Genomic DNA, 18579 nt, shown 5'->3' with positions numbered 1-18579 from the left:
GCTCTGTCTGCCATTGTGGTTTGATGCATCTTTAAATATGTACTAACAACTTAAAAGTACCGATTTTAATTTCTTGAATAATCCATGTTTGTTGCATTTGTAAATATCTTGCGTATGTTAAAACAAGTTCAAGAACATTAATGTGTTCTCTTAACATGTTTCTGTAGAGTTCAAAGGCTTGTGAAGTTTAGTACAATTAAAAATTAAAGGAAATGAATTTCACACTACAAAATGGTATAGAATAATAGACACATGATCTTGATCAGTTAACCACAAAAATCCTTTGATGGATAATTAAAAATTGCTTTCTCAATCTGCTTCTGATGGTTTCACTTTAATTCTGGAGAACTGCAGCATGACTTCACTGGAGAAATATAGTAATCAAAAGTCCTATACCAATTAGGGATCCTTAACAAATTAAGGCAGTATGTTTTATGATCAATTAATCTTAAATTCTGAGACAGATAATGACGGCCGCTGCTGGGAAGTATTTTCAGATATGCTGCACATTTTTGGCCACATGGTGAATTTGTTTATTAGTTACACCTTATTCATCACACAGAACTCATTTTTAATACCTCTTCCCCAATTCTTTTCCAATATACTAAACTGGAAAATATAGGTGCTATATGGAGTCAAAAGGAAAGAACAAAGCTATGGTACTCCCTGTCCTAAGGATATTCTTCTCTTAAAAAAAAAGAAAAAAAGAAAAGCATTTAGTTAACTATTTTAAGATTTTTAGTTATTTGTATTCTGCTTTTATTATTTTTTACAAATCACTCAAGGTGAGGTCAGCTCCAACCATTCTGACCTTCTGCAAGAGCTTAAAGACCTGACTGCCAATTGGCTTGGGGCCCCAGTGGCGAGGGGCTTCACATTGGGAGTGGTTCATAAATATCTCATCCCACCTCCCCTCGCGCCCCTCCCCGCTCATCCTACTCCCTTCCTCCTGAACTTTTAGTTAGGGTTAAAATATTTATATATTTATACTATATAGTTTTATCCTTTTAAGCCACCCAGAGTTACTCTATGGTAAGATGGGTGGCCAATACATTGAACAAATACATACAATAAACAAAATGTGCAATACATCTTCCTCCTCCTGTTTCCCCACAAATAGAATAGAATAGAGCTGGAAGGGACCTTGGAGGTCTTCTAGTCCAGCCCCCTGCTCAAGCAGGAGAACTTATTTATACCATCTCAGACAGGTGATTGTCTAGTCTCTTAAAAATCTCCAGTGATGGAGCGCCCACAATTTCTGGGGGTAAGCTGTTGCACTGGTTGATTGTCCTCACTGTCAGGAAGTTTCTCCTTAATTCCAAGTTGCTTCTCTCCTTGATTAGTTTCCATCCATTGTTTTTCGTCTTTCCCTCTGGTGCTCTGGTGAACAACCTGGCCCCCTCTACCTTGTGGCAGCCCCTCAGATACTGGAACACTGCTATCATGTCTCCCCTATTTCTTTTTTCTTTAGATTAGCCAAAGCCAAGTTCCACAGCCGTTCTTTGTATGTTTTAGCCTGCAGGCCTTTGATCACCTTGGTTGCTCTTTGATTTTTTTTTTCCAAACTCTCAACATCTTTCTTGTGACACGGTGACCAAAATTGGCTTCAGTATTCCAAGTGTGGTCTTACTAGGGCCTTATAAAGCGGTACTAATACTTCACGTGATCTTGATTCTATGCCTCTGTTTACACAACCCAGGATTGTATTAGCTTTTTTTTTTTTTGGCTGCTGCTGCACACTGCTGGCTCATAGTCAAGTGATCATCCACTGGGAGTCCAAGGTCCCTCTCACAGTTACTGTTTTTAAGCCAGGTCTCACCTGATCTGTCCTTAAACTTTTGGTTTTTCCTGCCTAAACGTAAAACTTTGCTTTTATCCACGTTGAAACTCATTTTCTTGGAGAGGACCCATTGTTCAAGTTTGTCAAGATCTTTTTGGATCCTGAGTTTGTCTTCTGGGGTATTGGCTATTCCTGCCAGTTTAGTGTCATCTGCAAATTTGATGTGTGCTGCTGCACACTGCTGGCTCATAGTCAAGTGATCATCCACTAGGACTCTTAAGGTCCCTCTCAGTTACTGTTTTTAAGCCAGGTCTCACCCAGTCTGTACTTGTACCTTTGATTTTTCCTGCCCAAGTGTAAGACAACAACCCTCTGAGGTGCATTGGGCCAAGAGAGAGTGATTGGCCAAAAGTCACTCTGCTGGCTTTCATGGTTAAGGTGGGATGCTAATGCCACTTCAGTTTTTTCTTACCCACTTTCTCGCCTCAGAAGAAATGTTCCTAAATCTAAGAAAGTTCTCTAAAATATCTCCTTGGGCTATGTATCTATCTGCCTCAAGTCTATCGCCTGTTTGGACTAAAACATGGGTTGTTTTTTTAATCATTTTACGGGGTTCTTTTCAAAACCTTGACCATCTTTCAAGTCTTCTTCAGTACCTTTAAATATACCTTTTTAAAAAAAACCAAACCCTGCAAGCCATAGGAAAATTGTAGAGTTCTCCTTTGATAATAAATAAGGCAAAAAATATTTTGAAAGTGACATATAAAAAAAAAAGCAAAAACAGGTCAATATGGATTTAATTTAAATTAGCTGTATGAAGCTTCAGGATTAATCATTAAGTTTTTCTGTTTGGGAGGGCCTCAAAAGATGACTGAATTTGTATAATATGAGCCTTGGAACGTAAAAGGATAAATGTAATTCATCCAACGGGGAGTTGGATGTCTTCTAAATGTAAAAGTCTGTACATTTTTCTCCTCACAGTTACAGTTGCTGATTATATATCAAGAGCAGAATCTCAGAGTAGACAAAGAAACCTCCCAAAGGAAACGCTGGGTAAAAACAAGAAAGAAACGGTAAGAAAGCTAAAAAGAACTGATTCCTAGCTAGAGGGGGCACCGTGGTTAAGAAGCTGAGATGGTCAGCTGCAAAACTGGCAGCCTGGGTTCGAGACCCAAGTGCCACGTGACAGAGCGACCTGGTAGATAAATAGGTGCCACTTTGGTGGGAAGGCTTGGGGGGGAGGGAAAGCCCTAATAAGCAGGCATATACATAGAATGAAGGCTATTGCTAAGCACATTGTGCTTTAGATTGTAAGCCGCCCTGAGTCTTCGGAGTAGGGCGGGATATAAATGGGATTAAAATAAATAAATAAAAAAGGCAAGAGTGTTCCATGTTTTTGCCAGGCTGGCCAGGGAAAGATCTTTGGACACAACTGGATGGGGAAACCTTTACCTTTACATAATATCCATCTATGAAATTACTTCCAGGATTAAATTACCACATCCACCTGTAGGTACTCTGAAAAAGGTCTGCCAGTTTGCAAGGCAATGTAAAAAAATAGGAAAATTGTTAGAAATTTATTAGCAAATTTAGACAACTTCTGTTAAGAATACCTTGCCCTGATCACATTTTCCAGCTTTCTGAAAATGGCAGCCCTAAGGCAAGAATGCCACTTGCGTCTGGAAATAATTACCTACCTTGTTCATTCGACAGTGTTTTCAACTGGATTTTAAGAGTGATTTAAATAAGTGGGCAGTATAGATAACTGGGTATAACATCCAATAGGTACTGTAGATAACTGAGTATAACATCCACTATTACGTGTAAAACGTTCATGTAATCATCCCTCTAAAATGAATGCCTTCTGTGCTCTGAAATTGGGGTGTGTGTGGGGGGGGTATTAATTATGGTTTAATGATTCACAGTTTTCTCGTTCACCCAAGTTGTTTTTTTTTCCTTCTTTCAAAGGTGAAAGATGTAATTGAAGAGGTTGGCCTTTCTGAAAAAGCAGTAAATGGCCCGGCAGTGGTTTCTGGGACTGAATCTTCCAAGCAGCAGCATAGTCCTGAGGAAAAGCCTAGTACTATACAAGAAGATGGGAATAAACAGGAAGAAGCTGTGTTGAATGGTGTTTCATAAACAAGAGTTCCTAGTTTACAGTTCTTTTACATTACATTTTACAATAGTGCTTGTATAAGCTTGCCAAAGATAGAATATGGATTGCGAGTCTTGACACCGCACTTTCAGTTCCTCCATTTTGAAAAACAACAGGGAGGGATCCTGAAAAAAAATATCCAATGTTGAACATACTTTGACACCTACTGTGTTATAAATATCATCAGATGTGCCTTGAGAATAGTATATGTAACATTTAAATAAAAACAAATTGCTGGCTATAGGAAACGTTATTTTGTTTTCAAAATATGACAGATGTGGGGGGGGGGATCCCTAACATAACCTACTTTATGAAAGCATTAGCTGCTTTTATTACATTTTTAATAATATGCAACCACTTCTTCACCTGAGGGAAACTAGAAAAAAAAATGCAGTCTAAAATATTTTGCACTGAATTGTAATTTCTCCATTAGTTTAGTCTGGAAACTGGTCTGTTTTAATACATGTTTTTTAAATGCTGTATGTAGTGGGGAAAACTGCAGACCACTGGAATACATTTATTAAATTCTCAATCTGCAGGGATATTGGGTGACATTGGCAGTGACTGTTCTACATTGAGGCTTTGTTTGATTTATTTATTAAACTGTACAGTATTTAAAAATCAAACAATAGCTTTAGTTAAAACACTTAATTCTGAATTAGTCATGTCCATTAAGATAACCAGAACTACTGAAAAGATCAATTTCCAGAAAGTTTATTCTGTATAAACTACATATGTTAGTCCTTAGAGTATTTTTATTTTTGGTTGTTTGATGTGCAATATGTTTTTGTATGCTGGTAGAAAAATAAAACCTTGATCTTCCATTGGTTGATCCTTAAACATTTGCTAGTTATTAATTTGTTATACAAGGGTTGGAAATAAGATCTCATGGAGGCATTACCTTTGAATGAAAAGTATATTAATGTCATTTTCTGAAAGGTTTGTGCAGCTGGCGACATTGTTCCTCATTTTAGTTGCAGATCTAAGTCTTTCCTTTTGCTGGTTATTGCATAGAAAGCAGTAATAGGACAATTTAGGAAAAAAATGATAAAATTCCACTTCCAATTGGATTCTCTCCGATTTAAATTTTTGATCCTAAAAATCCTGGCATTCTAATTAGATATGAGATAACTTATCATTTTAGAGTAGAGTAGAGTACAGGAGAAGAGAAGCTGAGCTGGGAGGGACCTTGGAGGTCTTCTAGTCCAGCCCCCTGCTTTTTATCTCAAGAGCGAGTCTGATGTAGCACAAAGAATGCATTTTGCATTTTTAAATTTCTTTTTTCATTAGAACTAAGTCACAAAACCTCTTTTACCATGCCTCTCAGTAGATTAATAAAAGCTTAGCTTTTAGGTTAGGGGTGTCAAACTCGCAACATCATGTGACGTGCCGTTTCATGACTTTTTTTGCCATTGCCGGCAATGGGGTGGGCGCGGTTTCGCTATGATGCATCTGGCCCCTGGACTGGCAGTTTGACATTCCTGTTTTAGGTCATACTTGTTGCTTAGCATTCCCTATAGCTGTGAATGATGCTTGTAACAGTGGATTTTTAAGATTCACACACTTTTTTTTAAATGATTATATTTCTATAAACTCTGCTAGTGATCCATTGAGCTCTGCCTACTCTGAATTGCCTACTGCCACCTAATTAAATTTCTGCTATCTTAAAATTATGGAGATTCTCTGCAAAAAAAGAAGTCATTTTAGCTAATCTTCATCAGCTTCAGCTCAGCTTCAAGTCTATTAAAATAGTTGCTTCGATGGAGAGATCTGATCAAATTTTCACTGAATCAGACTACTCCCCATCCCTTTATAAGTAAAGATGTGGTTAAACCTCTTCCACACGTGAAGTGGATTGTCTTCTGTGGGGTAAAGAATGACACATAAGAAGTCCAGATTCAGTATATAGTTTAGTCCAGGAGTCCCCAACCCCCGGGACGCGGCTTGTTCGAAACGGCCACGGGAGAAATGGGCAAGCGCGGGCATGTGAAGTTCCACTTGCGCAAGCGGCAGACAAGCGCGCTTGTGTGTGAAGCTCCACTGACGTGAGCCGAGAGTAAGCTCCATTCAGGTGAATGGAGCTTCAGGCGCACCACTCGCGCGAGTGGAGCTTTACCCACGAGTGCAAACACCCTCCCCTTGCATGTGAAGCTCCATTTGTGTGAGTGGAGGGCGAGCGCACCGTTTGCCTAAATGGAGCTATGCTCCTTCCACTCAACCCCCCCCTCCTGTGCCAGGCCGCCAGGCTGGAAAGATTGGGGATCTCTGGTTTAATGTTTTATCGCTTGATCTTATGTGTAATATTCTCCCATTCTCCTAATGCTTGCCATATCTCTCCCCTTGTTCTCAGTGCTCTTTCACAGAACTATTCTGTCTACTTTCACCCTTCTTAACTACTGGAGATAGTTCGTTCGCATTTTCTGTCGTGATACTTCCTATATTTCAACAGGTAGGCAAATACCATAGCCATACTACAGGAATATGGCACCAAGAAGACGACAAAATTGCTCAGAGGCCCTGTTTCCCTAAATTTCTCCAGATCCCCTTGGGGGGAAAAAATCTATAATTTCCTATATTTATATTTTAAGATTGTTGATGCTGTGTCTTGAATTCTGCCTAAAAAGTGGAATCTAATAATATAATCATCTCTAGATGACCCTGCCATCTCCAAGTACTTCATACCCTTCCCTACTAGAGTCCCGCATAAAAAAAATCCCCAAACTACTCACTGAAACGTAGAATTCCAAGATCTGTCCTAAAGAGCTTCCTGCTCTAATTACATTCAATGTTGGATCACACAACTTGAGTTGATCTGGGTAACAAATTAGGCAACCTCCAAGATAAAAAAAAAGTTTGAAAAAAGCATACAGCTCCCAGAGTAGGTTGAGCAACATGTTTTGTAAGCTACAGAAGGCTTAAATCAAAGATCAGCATTTCAGACGCCACAAAATCAATCAAAAAGCTCAACAGAACCGTTTTTTCCCTCATTTAAAGGGAGGGAAAAATTCTAGTATACATCTAAGACAGAGAGAAGAGACAACATTATTCACAACACTTAATACTTGGATTCTTAAAATCCATGACAGCTTCAAGCCTAGTTCTTTCCCTTTTTGTTTATCCTCTTCAAATATTCACAAAGGCAGCAGCCATTATTCAGAAATAAAGTTTTTCTTAGTATGAAGGAATTGAAATTTTTTATTTTGAAAGCTCTATTAGAAAGTTGGAGACTACCAGCTTGGTTCTTATTCATGAATGGCTGTTTGGTCAGCAGGAAGGTATAGCCCAGCTTATGAGAGCGACTGTTCTATAACAACGCTTATGCAGTCATATAAAGAAATACTGTAAGAATTTTATTGCTCAGCAATCATGGTAATAAAAAATCACTTTTGAAGAATACTGTACCATAATTCTATGATAATACAGCTGTTCTCAGCTGAGAAATAAATTACTTCAAAATATTATTAAGCCTCAAAGGTGTTTTCAGCAGAATCTTCATGTTCACATTTATCCTGCTAATTTTTTAATCTAAAACGATAACTCTGAATTTCAGATATTACTATCTGATTAACTGGTTCTGTACAAACATGCACTGCATCAGAAGTTGTGGTTGACATTAATTTCTGAAAATAACCACAGAGAAGGATATGCCCTACATCAAAACAATATCCTTTTGGCATGTATGACAGCTTCATTTGTCAATTTTCTTTGGGTTGTTTTGAAAATATATTCTAATTGTTAAATCAATGATGTGTTTTCATTTCTTAGCTTGACTTTCCAGTAAATCCTTAGCTTCATTAATTTTGGCTGCAACATAAGGAGACCCACCTGGTAAAGAGGAAAATATGGTTGTCATGTTCACAATATAGAAATTATGCCATTATTCTGGTAAATGAAATATATGTAATCAGTGAACTGAATATTCAAAATAATAAAACATTTTAGTCATTTCAATAATAAAATGGTCCACATACAAAAACCTTTACATTAGAAATGGTAATGGAACAATATTTTTTATTTTATTTATTTTAATTCCATTTATATCCCGCCCTTCTCCGAAGACTCAGGGCAGCTTAATATCTTGCCATGCTTATCAGAAAATTTTAGTTTTTCCCTGTGTGCATGCACAACTTTCAAATAACAAAATTAGGAAAACAGAACTGAAAATGCCTAAATTCAATTCTTATTTTTTTTCCATGTAGCCCCACAGACAGCCATGTAACATATTAACATCTTCTGATTTACCTTTATCAGGATGATTCAAAAGCATGATTCTTCTGTGAGCTTCTCTGATTTTTGCTTTGTTAGCTGTAGGACTAACAGTTGTTTTTAATTAGATAATTTATAACTAGGAAAAATATTCAAAAATCAGACAGATTATTATTAAAAACACCAGTTTATTGCACCTATTTCACTTCACTACCTCATTTCACAGAATGACTTAGGAGGAGGAAGGATATTCTGAAATTTTCAGTATCCTTAAGAGATATTTCCAAACTACAGAATCTTATTTTTTGTGATAATATAGCAAAAAAACAAATGGCTTATTCTGATTGTTCTGCAATTACACATAGAAATATTTCCTCCCCTCCTCCATTGTTTGTCCTATTAGGATAGTAAAAAAAATAGATCCTTCATTACATCACCCAGTTATTGAACTTCTTTGCCTAACTGGCTGGGTGAATTACAAATATGACAAATCTGTTTGCCTGAGAAAACAGCATTCAAACTTTTAGGGAGCCATGGTTAAAATGCAGTATTGCAGGCTAACTGCCCACTGCTAGGAGTTCGATCCTGACCAGCTCAAGGTTGATTCAGCCTTCCATCCTTCGGAGGTCAGTAAAATGAGGACCAGCTGGTTGGGGGCAATATGCTGACTATAAACCGCTTAGTGTGTGCTGTAAAACACTATGAAGTAGTATATAGCAATAACACTTAGACTTATATACCGCTTCATAGTGCTTCACAGCACTCTCTAAGCAGTTTACAGAGTCAGCATATTGCCCCCAACCATCTGGGTCCTCATTTTACCAGTCCTCAGAAGGATGGACGGTTGAGTCAACTTTGAGCCAGTCAGGAACAAACTACTGACAGTCAGCAGTTAGCATGCAATACTGCATTCTAACCACTGTGCCATCACAGCTTTAAGTGCTATGTAAGTCTAAGTGCTATTGCTAGTGCTATTCTAGAGGGATCTGAAAACTTGGCATCCACCCTAACTCCAAACACTATCTTGGAGACCCTGTCATTAACAATACTAATGTAAAATTGGCTATGTTCTGATCAGAGTTACAGCCTATATCAGGGGTGTCAAACTCCCGGCCCGTGGGCCAGATGCGTCATCTGGAAGCCACGCCCACTCCATTACCGGCAATGGCAAAACTGTCCCGATACATTGCGCGACGTCACGTGATGTGAGTTTGACATGTCTGGCCTATATGATGCAAAAAGATTACCAAAAACTTTTTATGTTCAAATCATAGCTACAAAAATCATGCCAACTAACATGTTTCCCATTCTTTTCTTGTGCAGTTTTTCCTGGAAATATTCCTGTGATTTTTAATTTTAATTTTACCTCACTCCTAATATTAAGGCAGCTTCCCGCTTGTTCATTTTGCTTTCGAATCCACCTCTGTAATAGCCACTGAAGGCCTGAAAATAAAATACATTATTATTACAAAAGCATTATGCAATGCTACAAATAAGAAATTAAAGATGCACATCACCTAATTGTGGCAAATAGAACAAAATACATAGTCCAATTACATACGGCATTGCCAAGAAGTAGAAGAGGTGACACAATTTCTTACTTTTAATGTCTTCCCACTGGGTTTAGTTCATCACACCAACTAAATAATCATTTTTTCCTAGCATGAGACAAAAATATTTCTATAAAACTCAGCAAATATTTTTAATTCATTTGCATACCAATAAGCATAAGGCATAGAATGGGCAAATCTGGGATCTCGTAATCCTAAGTACTGAACTGTTTCTGTCTAATGCTCCATGGTAAGCAAAGAAAATAATATTGCTGCAAAAGAATACTGAGAAAAAAACAAACTCACAGTTTTTGGCAGAGATTGCAGAGTTTGCTTTACTTGTGGTTCCATTTGCTTCACTGCTTGCAGCGCACAGCGACCTTGGAAGGAAAGGAAAGATTCCACTTCAGCTATTTAGAGTGAGATCTGCAGAACTTGTAGACGCAACTAGACAATCCCAGGACAAAATGTAATGCTTCCACACAAGCTTTCTACTACTGCAATAGGCTGAAGAGTGTGTGTACTTCCTATCCCACTGAAAGGATTTAATTTATTTTTCCTCCCACACATCACTCAGGTTACTAAATCCTAGGAAGGGCTGCATTCACCATGTTCAATTATTCCCCCCCCCCTGCTTGGCACATTTCAAATTCTATTCTAAAGGATTTAGAACTTAACTACAGCAATTTTTAAAAAGGCAATCTATTTTAAGAATTTCACAAAGTCAACAATAAGAAATCTAAATTAAGCACAAGGACACTAAACAGCACATCTCTTAAAGCATCATTTGTGTGTTAGGTTTGGGCAGCAGAAACGAAAGAGCAAGGCAGATGCTCTTTAACTATGGTATTCCTTTCAGAAAATCATGTTTTAACTAATTTATTGATACAAAGACAGCATTGTAATTAGAGGATAACATATTTACGATAGACATAAGAGAAACTCCTAACCCAGGGAAGTGTGTGGGGTCAGGGAACATCAGTTTAAAAAATGGTCTTGAAAAAGACTACAAGTCAGTGGGATGAGTGAAGTTTCACGAATGTCATTAATGCTTGTTAGTTTTATCAAGTTTTGTGACTGTCCATAGCTTTCATAGTAGACATTTTATAAATGGACTGTCCCCTTCATAATGGTCATTTTGCAAAAATCTCGCGGTACTTTATCAGCATTCCAAATATGACTTTACCGCACAAGACTGGGAAGTCCGATAACCTGGGGATCAGCTTCCTCTGATGTGATGACAAATTCTGAGTGTTTTCATGTAGGATATTAAGCGCAGGTAATGAACTGACAATCCATCCTCTCTTTTGAAGCTCGACAATTTATTGCCATGTTGATAAATTGCTGTCATTTAAGTAATACCCTAGACTAGAGCATTTAGTTGATGATACTCCTCATCCTGGTGAAGGTGTTAACAATATTTAAAATCATTTTGGTCCAAATTTCCATGTGCAAGCCCTATGCAGAATTATGTCCAACAATACAAATGTAATTCAAACAGATTAAGTCATACAGAGCCAATGTACAAATTACATTAAGCTGTAATGTAGTATGGGCTATGTCAGGCATGTCAAACTCGTGACGTCACATGACATCGCGCGACGTATCTGAGCTTTTTCCCCATTGCCGGCAATGGGGTGGGCGCAGTTTCGTGGTGACGCCTCCGGCCCGCGGGCCGGCAGTTTGACACCCCTGGGCTATGTGAACCATACTTAACAAATGTTGAGCCAGTCAATAAACTATGGTTAGCAAATCAGTGTTTTCTGCAATATGTGAACCTACATTTATGAGATCTGTTTTACACTTAAAAGCACAATAACAAATGTGATACGAAATTAAATGTATCACATAATTAGCAATATTCAGCAAGAAATAGTGCCACTGAAGCCATCTGCACGAACCACTGTCTCTTTGTTTATTAAACCATCCAAATTACCCCTGTAGAGGCCTGTGCTTCCCAACACTATACTGTATTACTACTATCCATTATAGGATAGATATTTAGCACAAACTGAAATAAAGCAAGCTTTCCAAGTACCAACCTGCATAACTGGCAGCAGCTATTGTCAGGCCAACTACAATCATAGTACCAGCCTAAAAGGAAGGAAAAAAGGAATACCATAAAATGAAAAAAAATATTAACTTCAGAACATTATGCTTGGACACTCATCAATGAAAAAGATTTTCTGAATATATAAAAGTGTAACCAAACATATGAGACAAGTGATTGCTTATACATTATAGAGGTCTTCAGTTGGTCTGTGTGGGGGGGGAGGGGGAGGAAGAGGGAAGAAATCATGAAACCTAGATTTATATGGCTAGTGAAACATGAATACTTTTCTTTTAAAACTAGGACACAAAACATTTTCATATTCGCTCATTCGTTTCTGACTGACACATTCTATAATTCAGAAGCTTGTATTATGCCAGTTTCCTAACTTATATAGGTATTGTAGTGAATAACTTCACCAATGGGATTTTACTTTCTCTCTTCTACCAACCCTTTGGAACAAATCTCGGGTGCAAACTTAACAGAGAGCCAGACAATCAATTTAATTGCTCAGTGGGTTAGGACGCTGAGCTTGTCAATCTGAAGGTCGGCAGTTTGGCGGGTCAAATCCCAAGTGCCGTGTAGCAGAGTGAGCGCCTGTTACTCGTCCCAGCTTCTGCCAACCTAGCAGTTCGAAAGCACGTAAAAATGCAAGTAGAAAAATAGGGACCACTACGGTGGGAAGGTAACAGCGTTCCGTGCGCCTTTGGCGTCTAGTCATGCCGGTCACATGACCACGGAGACGTCCTCGGACAAATGCTGGCTCTTCGGCTTTGAAATGGAGATGAGCACCAGCCCCTAGAGTCGGAAACGACTAGCACGCATGTGTGGGGGAAACTTTACCTTTATTAAAATAACTGCATATGTATAAGAAATTCCTCTCTTAAAAGTTCTAAGAAATCTTAAGAATTATTTTTATTCCAACTGGATACAATAGCATTTAAAAAAAATTCCTAGGAATTCCTATCGTCACTGATATTTGACAATATACTCATTAAATTTCAGCTATCAATAATTCATGAATTAAGAAACTCAGACTTAAGAACATACTTTCCACAGTTCTTTCACTGTATACATATAAATGATTTTATGTTATCTTTTCCAAAATAATACCAGCGAGCAATCAAGGTTATTAATTTTAAGCCATAAAAGTTCCACTGGTAGTTGTTATTTATATGTTTAGGCAGTCTCATGGGAAATGCTTATTACTCATGTGAGTTAATAACCTATATTTGAAATATATAAGAAATGATAAGCAACATTGCTAAGATTATATCACTGTAGTTTTTTTATCAACGGCTTTCCTGCAGCTACTCAAAGGTCGTAAATGGGAAATAATTTATATCTAAAAGTTAGTAGGATGAAGTTCCATTATTTCAATAGATTTTATGTATGTAGCATCTAGTTCTTTTCAGTAAGGGTAAAACAGAATAACTTTGGGAGCTGTGCAAATGCAATCAGTTTGGGGCCTTGAATTTTACTCTTAAAAGATTTTGGCTAATACCTTGAGAATACTGCAGCTCTATTGTATCTAGCACATGACAGACCTGAATTTTGTTTAATATACTTTACCCACTTTTTCAAGAGCATAGTTTCTCCAAAATATTTGGAAATATAAAATAGTAAAATTCAGTATTCAATTATAAAGAACTCTGGCATTTAAATAATTTTAAAACAATCACTTTAAGTAAAATGCAAGTTCAAATATTTATCAGCAACAATGTAGTATTTTAAAAATGGAAGACAAAGAGAAAAAAATGTATTTTAATGCCCTTTTAAAATGCTGCCAGAGATGGTGCTAGCCATCTTATCTTGAATGATGGACTGCGTGCCCTCACCTGCTAACCTTATAGATTTTATACAGTGTATTGGCAAGTGTCGCTTCCAAAGATGAATAAAGCACAATCCATAGAGCGTCCAAGTGAATTATATGGCTTCAAAATCTAAGGGACTGGTTTGGACAAAACTCAACAGCACTTTTTCGTGTGGCTGATAAAAACAGGATCGCCAACATTCAATAATGGATGTGGCACAAGAAGAAGAAGTGAATTACAGATTTAAAGCTATAAATTAATGCCAGCACTTTTAATTCTGCCTGGCATCACAGTAGCACTCCGATACATGTGATGTGACCACTGTTACAATATCATCTGAGCTACAACTAGAGCACAGGTCTGCAACCCGCGGCTCCGGAGCCACATGCGGCTCTTTCAGCCGTCTCCTGCAGCTCCCAGTCCTCTGCCATGTGCAGTCCAAAAAAAAAAGTGGGACTAAAAAATTTCAACCAATCAATTCAAATATGCAGGGTAGGTGCATATCTCGCCTTGGCTCCACACTTCAGTGAAACCCTGTTCTGCGCATGTGCACATGTATGCGTATGCGCACACATTTTTTGCGGCTCCCAGTTTTTCCTTTTGTGAGGGAACCGGTTCCGAGTGGCTCTTTCACTGTTTCAGGTTGCTGACCCCTGAACTAGAGGAAAATTGGATACATTATGTATGGGAGGTTCAAAATAGTTTTCAAAACTATCACTTAGATGTGCAGCACATTATAGTAATTCAAATTATGCCACCTTTGCCTAGACCAGGGGTAGGCAACCTTGGCTCTTTTATGACTCGTGGACTTCAACTCCCAGAATTCCTGAGCCAGCTGGCTCAGGAATTCTGCGAGTTGAAGTCCGCGAGTCATAAAAGAGCCAAGGTTGCCTACCCCTGGCCTAGACTCTCCAAGAACTCTGTGATATCCAGGTATTCACAAACAGGACATAGGGACTAAACTTGGGATTGGAAACCAAAAGCATTATGTAGTATATTTTCAACATACACTTTTAATATGTTCTCACACTACCAATCTTCCAAACCTTGCACACCTACGCACAGCAACCATGATCTGGAAGTTGAGTCATGGCAACTGAACTTCTTATTGATTTGAAACATTTCACTGCTTATCCAAGTTGCTTTTTCAGTCTGAGCAAATTGGTTAGGGGGATCTCATATATGTCCTCGGGGGAGGTTTCATTTCTTACCTAATCTGGATAAGTTCATTAGGTAAGTAGGCAGAGAGTAGTTGAGTAGTTTCAACTCTTAAATCCTTTACCCTAATGACTCTCTGCCTACTCACCTAATGAGCCTATCCCGGCTACACGATAAATGAAACCTCCTTGGAGGACATAAATGAATGAACGAACCTTTATTGTCAAAGTACAACCATGTACACATTGAGATTGGGTGAGCCTCCCTTCGTGCCCCCACCACCACCACAACTCACAGTGACAACAAACCCACCATCTTGTTATATTTGGTCCCCTGACCAACTTGTCCATACTAAAGAAGCTACTTGGATAAGAAATGAAATATTTTGAACCAACAAGTAGTCCAGTTGCCATGACACAACTTCGACAACTCTTTTCTGGATGACTGAGAACCTTTTGACACAGTAACTGTGAATTAACTAAGTTTTAGTTAATAGCCCAGCAGATGGCAGCACCTAGCTGACCTTGACTAGTTGCTGAAAAATTAGTTAAGGCTTAACCTGGTTAGTGCTTCAGTTATGGCTACAAAGTTCAGACAAAGTTCAGACAGTCATCAGATTGAATAACAGCAAAGAAATATAGAAAATACTCTTTACTCCCTGAAGCAAGCAGATTTTGTGGCCCAGATTTGGTATTCTTATTTTGAAGTCCATCCCAAGACAAACCAAGGGTATGAAATAGACTGGGAAGTTGAAAGAAACATTCCTAAAGGATATGCAGAAATCCAAGGGGAAAAACCCTTTTAAGATTGTGGTCTATATAAAGCCAACAGAAAACCTTGTATCGCCAAGCATACATCTGAAGGTGAGATAGAACGTTACTGATTAACACAGACATGTCAAACCCGTGACGTCACGTGACGTCGTGCAGCATATCGCAACTTTTTCCCCATTGCCAGCAATGGGGTGGCCGCAGTTTCAGCATGACGCATCCGGCCTGCGGGCCGGGAGTTTGACATGCCTGGATTAACACAACTGCAGTTGCTGTGGAAACCTTAAGAGATTGAGGGAAAAGTAGTGGATGGATATTGAACTTCTCTTCTTTAACTTTTAAGTTGCCCGAGGCTTTTGATGGACAGTAAAAACTTTAAAATAAATAAATGCAATGACAAGCCATTCTTATACTATGGCCAAGATAACTAAAGGTGGCTATAGCGATGTTTAATTTACCACCTGTTGGAGATGGCTTAATTTTAGCAATTAATAAATTCTACCCTTCAGGTTCTACCAGTGATTGCTTTTTAGCCACAGTATTTATTATTTAGTAATAATACTGGCTGAGCAATACTAATCTATTCCATTCTGTAACATTGGAATGGACAGAACAAACCTTGTGTGTAAGGGAAGACGGTCCAACAATGCCCAACTCTATATACCTTACTTCATAGAAAAGGAATGCATCCAAATGCTTTTTCCAGGCAGCCTGAATGGGTGATTTAGTCGGAAAATAAATGGTCCTGCAGGTACTTATGAACTTTAGATCTCCCTTAGGCAAGAAAGCTGGCTAGGTAACATTGGGTCAATCACGAGACGACCATGAATTCTAGTCCCACCTTAGCTAAGAAAGCCAGCTAGGTGACTTTGGGCCAATCACCAGGAGACTGTGAGTTCTAGTGTCACCTTACCTAATGAAAACCAGTGTCAGGATTCTGACAACCAGCTGGATGACTTTGGGCCAATCATCAGGAGACTGTGAGTTCTAGTCTCACCTTAGCGGCTAAGGTGAGACTAGAACTCACAGTCTCCTGATGATTGGCCCAGTCACCCAGCTGGCTTTCACTGGCTAAGGCTTAGCCAATGAAAGCCAGCTGGGTGACTTTAAGTCAACTGCTCTCTCTCAGCCCGACCCATTTCACAGCTAGTGGTGATGGTAGGGAAAATAGGAGGAGGAAAGAGTATTAAGTATGTTCAATGTGTAGAGCAGGGGTAGGCAACCTTGGCTCTTTTATGACTCGTGGACTTCAACTCCCAGAATTCCTGAGCCAGCACGGCTGGCTCAGGAATTCTGGGAGTTGAAGTCCACGAGTCATAAAAGAGCCAAGGTTGCCTATCCCGGTGTAGAGTAAAAGGCAGGATAAAAACCTAACCATTGTCCTCATGGAGTCAGGAATCAGTGATAACAAGCAGGCCAGGATAGTCATCCATATTCAAAATCCATATTCAAAAGCAAAGCCTTGGTGGAGCAGTGGGCTAATGCCTCCTTAAGTAACACCAGCTGCCTGCAATTAGTGCAGGTTCGCATCCCACCAGGCTCAAGGTTGACTCAGCCTTCCATCCTTCCGAGGTAGGTAAAATGAGGACCCAGATTGTTGGGGGCAATAAGCTGACTTTGTAATAATGCCGCTTGGGTGTGTGTGTGTGTGAAAGCCCTAATAAGCAGGCATATACATAGAATGAAGGCTACTGCTAAGCTTTGTAAGCCGCCCTGAGTCTTCGGAGAAGGGCGGGATATAAATGTAATAAAAATAAAAAATCATGGGCAATAGTAGTTAAACAGCTCTGAACATATCCTCAGGGAGAGGGCAGCCCCTCTCTCCCCCCCCCATGATTCTCAACCAAATTCCTCTTTTTTTAAGCTCCATTTAGGTTCTGCTATAAGGAGAACATCACAGCGATAGCCTAAGGCAGGGGTCTTCAAACTTGGCCCTTTTGTGACTTGTGGACTTCAACTCCCAGAATTCCTCAGCCAGCATGGCTGGCTGAGGAATTCTGGGAGTTGAAGTCCACAAGTCACAAAAGGGCCAAGTTTGAAGACCCCTGGCCTAAGGAGGCTGAAACAAGGGTTGGAGGGGGAGGGTGGCTATTGACAATTGGGGGGGGAGGTCAGGGTTCCCAGACCCTCCCTTCCTCCCACCCACCCACCCACCCACCCCCGGCAAAGCAAACCCTCTCTTGACAAAGTGGCTTGTTTCCGTTGTTGTGCATCCGGCGCCCGTGTAGGCGTGCTGGGACTACAACCCCCAGGATTCCCCGGCTGGCACCACCACCACCACCACCACGTCCGGGATTCCCAGAGCGGGAGAGCGCCAGGAAGGGGAAGGCCGTCCCATCCACCGCCGCCGCCGGTGAAGGAGGACGGTCAAGCCACCGTTCCCACGCACTCACCATGCCTGCCGCGCTCCTTTCACGCGCTCGGGGAGAAAAGCAAAAGGCGGGAAAACCAGCCGCGACCCTCCCGCCCCTCGGAGAGGCTGAGCGGCCCTCGCGCCTTCCCCTCGGACGCCCTGCCGTAAAGCCGAGGGCGGGCCTTGTCGTAAAGCGCCCGCGCGCTCTTCCGCCTCCTGACCCCGCCCCTCCGGCAGGCTCCGCCCACCCAGGCGCGGAATTCGAAGAGAGGAACGAGCGCGCGGGGCTCTTGGCCCCGGGTGGAAGTGGAAGCGGAAGCAGCAGCGGCAGCGACAGCTCGGCTCGCTCTTAGGCTTTGTCAAGTATTTGCACCAGGTTTCCCTCAACTCGCGCTTCCCTCACACACACACCCCTGAACCCCAATGATGGGACTTGTTCTAAGCCAGGGATAGGCAACCTCGGCTCTTTTATGACTCATGGACTTCAACTCCCAGAATTCCTCAGTCAGCTATGCTATGTCAGCTATGCTGACTGAGGAATTTTGGGAGTTGAAGTCCATGAGTCATAAAAGAGCCGAGGTTGCCTACCCCTGTTCTAAGCCAGGGGTCTTCAAACTCGGCCCTTTTATGACTCATGGACTTCAACTCCCAGAATTCCTCAGCCAGTATGCCTGACTGAGGAATTCTGGGAGTTGAAGTCCATGAGTCATAAAAGGGCCGAGTTTGAAGACCCATGTTCTAAG

The 18579-nt window shown here is 40.2% G+C and overlaps 2 protein-coding genes across 5 annotated transcripts in view; one reads left to right on the top strand and one right to left on the bottom strand.

Moving 5' to 3' along the window:
- Nucleotides 1-4775, top strand: part of FXR1 (FMR1 autosomal homolog 1) — a 45620-nt gene extending 40845 nt beyond the window's left edge. For both annotated transcript variants that reach the window (XM_081328361.1, XM_081328362.1), the window contains 2 exons: nucleotides 2762-2853; nucleotides 3749-4775. In XM_081328361.1, coding sequence (XP_081184487.1) covers nucleotides 2762-2853; nucleotides 3749-3919 — 263 coding nt within the window. In that variant the 3' untranslated portion in view covers nucleotides 3920-4775. The remainder of the gene's footprint in view (nucleotides 1-2761; nucleotides 2854-3748) is intronic.
- Nucleotides 3898-18005, bottom strand: DNAJC19 (DnaJ heat shock protein family (Hsp40) member C19). 3 transcript variants are annotated; one of them, XM_081328364.1, is made up of 8 exons: nucleotides 17877-18005; nucleotides 11734-11785; nucleotides 9998-10071; nucleotides 9508-9584; nucleotides 8178-8248; nucleotides 6665-7760; nucleotides 4837-5797; nucleotides 3898-4060 (listed from the first exon to the last, which is right to left on the bottom strand). In XM_081328364.1, the coding sequence occupies exons 1-6, from the start codon at nucleotides 17877-17879 to the stop codon at nucleotides 7690-7692; spliced, it is 348 nt and encodes a 115-aa protein (XP_081184490.1). In that variant the 5' UTR covers nucleotides 17880-18005; the 3' UTR covers nucleotides 3898-4060; nucleotides 4837-5797; nucleotides 6665-7689. The 3 variants fall into 3 exon arrangements, with proteins under 3 accessions (XP_081184490.1, XP_081184491.1, XP_081184492.1); XM_081328365.1 differs by having other exon boundaries at nucleotides 4837-4934; XM_081328366.1 differs by lacking the exon at nucleotides 4837-5797.
- Between the last annotated feature and the right edge of the window lie 574 nt (nucleotides 18006-18579).

The sequence above is a fragment of the Vipera berus genome, assembly GCF_964194415.1.
Source record: "Vipera berus genome assembly, chromosome: 5".
NCBI lineage: Eukaryota > Metazoa > Chordata > Lepidosauria > Squamata > Viperidae > Vipera > Vipera berus.
This window is presented reverse-complemented; position numbering and strand designations above follow the sequence as displayed.

Excerpts from the sequence above, each read along its gene's own strand:
- DNAJC19 (XM_081328364.1), bottom strand. Across the intron at positions 9,585-9,997 it reads TGCAATCTCTGCCAAAAACT|GCCTTCAGTGGCTATTACAG; the intron begins GTGAGTTTGTTT and ends TTTTATTTTCAG. Across the intron at positions 7,761-8,177 it reads TTTGAATCATCCTGATAAAG|GTGGGTCTCCTTATGTTGCA; the intron begins GTAAATCAGAAG and ends CCTCTTTACCAG.